General features: G+C 38.4%; 1 protein-coding gene across 1 annotated transcript in view; it reads right to left on the minus strand.

Annotated features, from left to right (window-relative positions):
• The window catches only part of LOC103131818 (cadherin-2-like), a 107,221-nt gene that overhangs the window by 56,261 nt on the left and 41,391 nt on the right, over positions 1-9,569 (minus strand). Inside the window, exons 2-3 of the mRNA XM_007543549.2 lie at positions 7,797-7,964; positions 5,785-5,957 (exon numbers count right to left, since the gene is read on the minus strand). Coding sequence (XP_007543611.2) covers positions 5,785-5,957; positions 7,797-7,964 — 341 coding nt within the window. The remainder of the gene's footprint in view (positions 1-5,784; positions 5,958-7,796; positions 7,965-9,569) is intronic.

A 9,569-nucleotide genomic window follows, 5' to 3' on the forward strand; every position in this document is an offset into this window, starting at 1 on the left:
AGGATTGTACCAGGCAGAGAGTCAAACTCACCTCACTGACACCGGTGGACATCCAGGGAGTGGACACAGACAAATTGATACCTGGATGTTTACCTGAACAATGAACTAAACTGGATTCACAACTATTGCTATGTTTACATGCACAAAATTCCTTAAGATTTAAATGTATTTGGATTAAATATTGTCCAATTGTCTTATATCACAAAGTTAGTGCTAGTGTCATTGTGAATGCTGTGGTGAACACAGTAACAAAAGTTCTCACACTCACAGTGACTGCTGTCTCAGGAATGCTCGCCCCGCTCCTCCGCAGATATTTCTATATATCTGCTCTCCTGAGCATTGAAATGCGAAGCTCATAGCTTCACAGTTGCACAGCCTGGCACACAGGTTTCACGGGTTCTTTTCCTGGAATGCTGTAATTGATTTATGCCAAACATGCCTTCTGTCCTGATGCACAAAGTAATTATCACCTGTTCATAAAACATTGTTTTTGTCCAAGTTCTCCCTGGCAAACATTGTTTGTTTTTGAAAACTAAGTTTTTCTCTTTGCACACCCTCAATTAAAGTTAAACTTGAGCAGTGGTTTTCTCACTCCAGAGGCAGTGAGAAATGGACTGTTGTATCAACAGTAGCCAGTAGCTCTAGGTTTTAACATGTACGTTCAGGTTGAACCTGCTGCAGCGGCCAGACCTGGACATGTTAGCAGTCTATATGAATGTCCTACACTTATAGTTTATTTTTTGTAGTGGAATGGCTTATTTCAAGATCGGAAAGGTTAAAACACTAACCTGCACAAGATTTCAACAGCGCAAATCTCTTGCAAAATGCACTGTAACAATGTCCTAATCATGTGCATTTGATGCGATATACCTGTGTATGATTTTAGCCTTTTAACTGGGAATAAATGTGGGCATGTCCAAATTTTCTTCTCACCAGAAATAGTATTTTGAATTCAATCTTACAGAAAATATTTCATCTGTATCTTTCATTCATATTACTAATATGAATGCCATGGCAAAACCAGGAACAAGTCTCCCAGGGGAAGTTTTGAGTATGATTATAAAGTATGGATTCTATATGACAAAAAAACGATATGACCATTAAAATGTTCTCAGCAAACAATCTTACCTCAGCGTTTCAAAAGAATTATCCCCAAACCTGATGAGATATCTAGCTGAGGGATTTAGCAAAGGCTATTCATGTCCATTATTTTTGCACTAACCCCACCCCTGCTGGAGTGAAATACAGTAAAAAAACAAGAAAAAAACAAATCTGTTGAGGGAACATGTCCGATATTTTAGTAAATGTGCACACAACTAAATACTGTACTGATTCATCTTCAGCATTCCATCTTTGTAACCTCTTGGCAACACTATACCTTAAGAATGTATCAGACTATCAGACTATGAGGAGGGTGTCTGTTCTCTACTCTTTCTTCAGGTCACCCTACAGATGTGGTTTTGCACTACTCTGGCTCTGTCATTTCAAAATGTCTTTTTCTACTGAACCAATTATTTTGTAGATTTTGATGTGTTATATAACTGTTTTTTTGGGGAAGATTTGTCTAATGTCTGACTGAGATATCATTCTGAATATACAGCCTAAGAGAATTAGTAAAACAACATTCAGCTTCATGACAGCCATGAGAAAAACACTGGCCTCCATGATATATCTGTTTAGCATAATCTTTTCAAAGATGCTGAAACTATTAATTGATTGGCCTTGATCAGTCATTCCCCAACAGTGAAGGTAGCATCAGTACAGGTTGCTCAAAGAGGCAAAACCTGCCTCATGAATAAACATGCAGGCCAATCTCAGCTCCGAGTAATGACAACTACATCCAGTCACATGAATATTCATCACATGGCTTAAATGCAAATTACCCTGCTGTGACTCCAGATTTTCAATCCCCAATGTGATCCGTGTGCACATTCCAACAGATAAGAAGGTTTGGCTTTGCTCTGCAAGCTGTTGGATATTAAATATAGTGAAAAAAAATAAAGTCCTTATTTAGAGCAAAATTAAGAGGAAATAAAGGAGTAGATGATGATGCCACAGAGCCAGTGTGAGATTGAGAAGATCAGTAGCAGATCCGTCAACATGTATGGTGCTTCTGGATTGGCTGCAATGCAAATGCCAGCCAATAGAATGCCAGATACCATTGTGCCTAGATATTTCAGCTTCTCAAGCTGCATTATCTTTTTAGTATTTTAGATCTGCTCTAAGAAAAAAAAATCCACATATACACAAGTTTTCTGTGAATGATTTAGAATTCCATTCTACGGAAAATTCAATGAATAAATGACTCCACAAATACTGAACCATAAATAAGCTGGGAGTCCACCAGCCTGGTAAAAACCAGCCCTTTGTTCAGAGTGTCTGACCTCAGATACTGAAAATCGATTGCTTGCTGGAGGCGTGAACTCTGTTGAAGTTGGAACCAATCTGACTTAATTTTCCCAATCACAAATGTTTGGCTGTGATGTATGTAATGTGCCAGCTCAACCGTGTGTAAGAACTCAACAACATCTTTTCCAGCAATAAAACATTCCTCTTGCTTCAACTTTAATTCCTCAGTACTTGGAAGCGTGGCCAACACAGACTGAATGGCTTTGTTCATTTCCTCTGCTGCTATTGCCAAACTACAACCTTGTGTATGAAATATATTTTTACATTTCATACATCAGACTTGTATTGCGCTTCTCAAGAATTTCAAAATACTTCACAATCAAATCTGTCATTTCCATTCATGTATACATTCACATCAGACATCAATTCTAAAAGTGCAGAAAATCTGAATCGATCGGAATTGTTTAGAAAGGCATTGGCCAGACTGGGGGTCCACTGCAGGGTTTCTCCCAGTGGCCCGCCATGGTTTACTAGAAATTAATTTTTTATTTATTCTTTTTTTTTTATTAAAGTCGGATTGTAAGCCTCTCTGTTGCTCTGAGCATTTCACTGGCGGAGCAAATTTATTCCTAAAAGATACATTTATAGTTTATACATAAATATATGCATAAACTATATGCTATATGCTTTATGCATTTAAAGCCGGGAGAGCGGACCAATCACACAGCCGGTGCCTCTGCGTGTTTCTTTGCGCGTTACCGCTTCTTGATCTCAGCACAGATCACGCGGGCCTCCATTCACTCAAACTGGACACAGGTTGACTTGTATGGATATTTACATCAACCCCCTATGAGGAATTATGTTTCTTTAGAGAACTCTACATCAAGGTAAGAGTTTAAAACCCACTGTGACAGCTCTGGTTGTGCAGCTCAGTGTGAACCGCAGAAATAACTAGTCGCTCTTTCAGAGGTGTGCATTGAGGAGTGGTGAGAATTATTTATATTTATGAGCAAAGAATTATATGCGGCGTTTACAACTCAATATGCTTCCCAGCGTGTCTTCCCTGTAAAGTTTATGTATGTGGTCCCAGTTGGCCGGTGCATTAGTGATTAAAGAACCAGCACCAATCACTCATACAGGTTCAGCCCGGTGAGGAGCTTTCTTGCTCTCCTCATAGTCACGTATCATGCTAGTTTTATATTATTTTATTATTATTTTTATTATTATTTTTCCGGTTACACGATGCATCAAACCATATCAAATGCTTTGTCTACTTAGGTATCCAGAGTTAAAGCGCGGCGGCGCAAAGATCTGACAAACTCGTCCCTTAAAGTTAGGCAACCACAACAGTTTCTGTGTATTTAAAAACTCAACAGACACATAATGGTAGAGCTACTAAAGCCACATTAGCAGCATTGACTTAAATCTCCTGCTTGTTGTGCATCTCTGTGTAGTGCAGCAGATTACCTCATCATGCAGCGCCGGTCCAAGGCTGTATGAGGCCTTGAGCAGAATTTGACTTAGGGGCGCCTCTTGCTGCTAAAATCATCAGCATCTCTAACAGCTTCTGTGTTAGATTTAGTGAAATCTGGGAGAGGGGAGTAGTTTAATTGGCCAAACTAAAAAGCAATAAATTATAATTGCAGTTTATTAATTTGTATTTGTGAACAAACAGATCTCAAACTCAAAGATTAAACTCATAGCATCAGAGTGTAGCTATGGTAACAAAACAACCTAACTATGAATATTGTTCTTTAAACTTTTAGAAAATAAACTTGCTAGCTCCTTAAAATATTAAATTTAAACATTAAACAATTTTAAATATTTTAATTTATGTATGCCGAAGCCATTAAATCAAACATAGCAGCATTGATAATCTCAATAAATAAATGTTACATTTATATATCTGTGGTCTGTGTTAAAATATTAGTCTTTATGGGGCCCATGAAACCCTGGGGGCCTGATGGAGCCACTGACTTAATTTGGATTAAACAGAAGTGCAAATAATTGATATTCATCTTAAATGTATTTTTTAATTTGTTGTTTTTAAGACTAGTCGTGGTTTTAGATAGCATTACACTGGCGATGTTTTCCCTTATGTAAAAATGTAATATGTTTATATTTCCTGTCAACTTATCTTTTAATGCAAAAACACGATGGACCACCAATGGACCGCCTCGGCCTCGACCACCGGGCTTAGCAAGTTTTCTGGGGGAAAAACCCTGCACTGTAATTCCTCTTAACACTATTCTTCTGCTGCTATATGTGTCCACTGTGCCACCTACTGATAGTATAAAACAACAAGTATAGGGATGTTGTAAATCAGGGGTTCCCAAACTTTTTCCTGTGAGGGCCACATAACTTTTCCCTTCTCTGGTGGGTGGCCGGAGTCAGTTTGTAACAGAAAAAGTGTGACAATTGCAGGAGTGCCTAAATGTAAAAAAAATTTGTTTACCAGAAAGCACAATCAAATAACCCTCTCTGAGTTCTTCACAGAAAAAATCCAGGAATCACTATTTATGAAATAAATACCGTATTTTCCAGACTATAAGCTGCACCCCTAAAGTTTTTTTTTTTTAAACCAATAAACATGCACATATAAGCCGCACTGGGCTTTTATGTGCATAAGCCCAGTGCCGCAGATATCTCTGCCGCTCTGGGTTTTCCACAATGATGATCCAAAATTTGAGTCATTACAGGTCAATTGAATATCACATTTATTACGATTGAAAAATAAAATGTTACCAAGTTTAGATTTAACTGAACTGATTACGGCAGTTTCCGAACAGTAACTGTAACAGTAAAAGTGCTGATCCTTCGTGTCTGCTACTAGCATGTGCTAAATGAAAATGGGCGCTTTCTTCTTCTTCTTCTTTAGATTTCAAGGGCAGCTTGCATCCATTATTGTTGCACTACTGCCACCTACTGGAACCTAATATCTATACCTCAAATTCTCATAATGATCCCAGTATTATTTAAAAAATGAAAAGTCTTCTTTTTCCCCTCAGTGCTATTTAACTGATCAACAACATTCTCAAATTTCAATTCCCTATTAAAACCTAATTCCGTTTTAATGGGCGCTTTTTTCTTTGATTTCCAATTTTGACTTCCAATGATTCACTTCCTGCTAAAGAGCCCCCTGGTGGTTGAAGAAAAATCCACATATAAGCTGCACCTGGCTATAAGCCAGGTTCAAAGGCTAGGAAAAAAGTGGAAGCTTATAGTCCGGAAAATATTGAATATGAAAAAAAATCTAAATGCTCTCTGGTATTGTTCAGGGGGCCGTACCAAATGTGGTACGGTCCCCTGTACTACATAAATATTCATTTATGTGGTACATTTACATTTACGTCAGTAAATGTAAATGTAAACATTTACAACAGTAAATCATAATCATTTACTGTTGTAAATGATTATTTTAGTAAGCTTTGCTCTCATGCAATGAGACTTACATGGAAGTTAGGGATGTGTTCTCTGTCCAGAGGTTTGGTGACGGACAGCTGGCCTGAGATTGGGTTGATGATGAAGATGCCAGTTGGAGGTTGGTCAGCACCAGGACCTGTCACACTGTAGCGCAGCATCCGGTTCTTATCCCGATCTGAACGAATCTACAGAACAGGCAACAGGAAGGGGAGCAAAAATAAGACCAGCTGAGGTTTTAAAGGCCTTAAGGTCTACAATATACTTTCTTAAGCCAAAACAAAACCATCCATGCCACCTTAAAAATTGTTCACTGATTTAAATAAGTTAACTTTCAAAGGGTATCTTGGATCCTAAGGTCTGAGGCAGTACCAAGTGGGCAGCCCATCAGATCCATCCTGATCCATAGCAGACTGATTCCCTGATACGCTGCTGTGTATCAAGCACTAAAATCCAGGAACTGCTGAACAGTGAGAAATGAGCTGAAGCTCAGTGGTGCTTCCATCCTTGTATGAAACACTGAATAATGAGCAGCTCCTTTCCAGCTGCCCTACAGCCAGAGTGGTGATGCAGCATCTGGCAGCTGATTGGTTAGCCTCATTGGGAAGCAGCACTAACTTCAGTGCGTGACAAGAAGAACTAATGACGAAAGAATCACATTCATCTCCTACTCATAATGTATTGCCATTTACCCCGACTGGGTCCCTTTGAATATTTTTGGAGCTTTTGATTTGTATATTTGCAAAACTGCACTAAAGTTATTTGTTTAGTGACTTCTTCTTTTTCTTTCATATCATATTCATATCCCCTTTAAACTACTACATATAGCAATCTGTGTGTCTCCTACATTTTATGTTTCATTGAATTTCAGTTTTTTTCTCTTTTGTTTCTCTATTGTTTAATCTAAAACCTTTTTTAAAATTTCATGGAGTTTTTCCACAAGGTGAGTATTTTTAACATATTGTAAATCTACCAATTTAGATGGGACACAAAACTAAAGTTAACCACTTTTTAATGACTTTGCAGAATAAAGTTATTTATATATATGGAATGGGGGAAATCCACTTTCATTTTTCTTAACAATAGAAACTGTCATAAACTTCAGAAAATGTGTGAATATTTGGAAGGGTGAGGACTGATAGTACTAACATGAATTTTATGGAAAATAAAAATAACTACAAGGGTTTCTATGCTTTCATACCGTTGCTCTACTCATCTTTCTCCAGGCAATTATTAATCACCTCGATACTAAAAACTTTCATTTAAAAGGATTTTTTTCCCCTTTGCTTAGCTGCTGACAGTCCATGAACAGATTTTTGACCTGGTGGCTGGCAAAGCAGATGACAATGCAAAGGTCAAAAAGGCAAAAAAAAAAAAAAGCTGCTGTAAGCTTTACTGAGTAAAAGCTAAAACTATTTTTCCCCTATATTTATATTTATATTTATGCTTATACTTCATCACAATCTTAATGTTCCTTGCTTTGTTTTAAAGCATCTTGTATTTCAGTTACTGCTGCTCACATATCCATCCATCCATCCATTTTCTGAACACCCTTGTCCCTCAGTGGGGTCGGGAGGGGTGCTGGTGCCTATCTCCAGCTAACGTTCCGGGCGAGACTGCTCACATATAAACAGTAGAAAATAAGAAAATTTTAAATTGTAGCAATTTTTCAAGGCAATCAAATAGCTATATTAACAGCTGTTAGCCATTTTTTGGTGTCAACTATTGGACTAAATGATTGAATGTTAAAGAAACACGTCATATTGGCAGTTTAACAGACAGAGGTCTAATTAGTGTGAGGAAGAACCAGGCACAGCAACACAAAGTTCTGCTGCTCAACCTGTAAATGTATTTTCTTTCAGAATGTGGCACTACTTAGGTGAAAATAAACAGGCTGTTAGACAGTACATATGATTTATTGCCAAGAGGCATTGTTACAACATAGGAAAATCAATTTAACAAAAAAGTCCTTATTTTTTGTGTAAATGTTATATGTGTTGGTGTGTGTGTGTGTGTGTGTGTCTTACCCTGACTAGATCCTCTGGGAACTGCCCTCTTGAGTTCTCAGGAACGTTGATAGGCGGAATGACCCAGTCCCTCTTTACTCGCCTCATGGTGCCGTCGCCACCAACAACCATGCTACGCCATGGAAACAGGACCTCTGGCTGAGTCAGTGCTGTATCACCAGGCTTTACCTGCGGACAGTCAGCAAGGAAGAGTACACACTTAGCATCATGAGTGTGCACATGAATAGCAAGTGTAGACTCAGACAAACATGCTGACTCAGCTTATTTTTGACCTCATTTCCAAGGCCTGAATTACTGATCTTATTACAGTCTTAAGACTGTAATAAGATCATAAATGAGCAAATGATCATGTGCCACTGCAGCTGGCAGCTCTCTGAGAACCGCCTGCGACTATAATGAGACCTGAACTTACAGATCAAAATATTGCCCCTTTTCCACCAGCTCGGCTCGACTCGGCTCGGCTCGCTTTCCGAGCTATTCCACCGGCTTTTTTGGGGGGCTGAACCTGCTTTTTAGGGCCCTGCTTCGGAGCAGGGCAGCCAGGCCGGCCCTGGTTTGGTGGGTGACGCAAGCTTCGCTCCTGTTCTCTGATTGGCTGTGGGCTTGGACAGACAGAGCAGCAGAAGAAAAACGAAGGCGCAACGTTTGAAACTCACTGCAACACGGAAGTGATGGAAGATACAAACAAGCCGTGAACTAAAAGAAACAAGTGTTCTGTTTATCTATGCTACGTAAGTCCGTTGTACCTTGTGGTAATGCGCATGCGTACATCGATGCTACGTCACATACTGCTTACACAGCAGATTTCTTATAAATACGTCCTCCCTGTAGAAGTTTCATTTCATGTGTTTTATTTCATCAAGATTACGGTAAGCTTTACTTAATTTATTTTACACCTGGCATTCATTAAGTTGCTGTACTACTTCATGTTTTTGTTTGGTGGTTAATTAGGACAAAATACATTGTTTTTTGGGCTATTTTGTCCCTATATTTTAAAATATTTTAGTTTAATTACACTCCTTTTTTATTCTTAAGCTTTGCTAAAAAGATATTGGTAGCAATATATGTTGGATTGAAGCTGTGTAACAGCCGTGTAATATTAGTGTATATTAATCATACACTATCATTTCAGGTGCACAGTGACCTGTGCAGTTCGGTAAACACATTGTGGCTGCGCTGCATTTGATAAAGTCTGTCATACAACGTATTAACGCGCAAAAAAGAGTTGCGGCGATCTGTATTTGTTTATGTGTTTAATTTAATTCCAATAAAAACGTGTTTCCCCTGTCTGATACTGTTTTATTCTTAAAAAAAAACACCTTTGTATTTAAAATATTTTTTAACAGGTAGGATATTCTAGTAAAAGGATTAGTGCATACATCTATAGCTTTTCATTTTAAACGGGTAGGATATTCAGATGAAGGAAATGATCTTCATGTGGTTTCGTCGTGTATATAAATTGTCCCAGTGCTAAGCTAAGCATAACCCCTAAGCTTCCACTGCAGTCCCATCACTCAAGTAATGTTATCCAATATATTTAACATTAACACAACCTGCTATAGTTTTCAGTTCATAAATATGACGGTAGGAGTTTTGGATGCGTAGCACTGACAGATAGACTTTAGCTATCTATCCGTGCTATGGTAGGAAAATCTGACGAGGTAGCACTGATAGTCAGAACACTCACTCCACACATTATTGTACATATTGTAGTTTGTTTGGCATCAAGGTCCTAATACAATCCTCCCAAAATGTGAGGAGCTTTAGACAGAG

Source organism: Poecilia formosa, unplaced genomic scaffold, assembly GCF_000485575.1.
Source record: "Poecilia formosa unplaced genomic scaffold, Poecilia_formosa-5.1.2 Scaffold848, whole genome shotgun sequence".
Taxonomy (NCBI): domain Eukaryota; kingdom Metazoa; phylum Chordata; class Actinopteri; order Cyprinodontiformes; family Poeciliidae; genus Poecilia; species Poecilia formosa.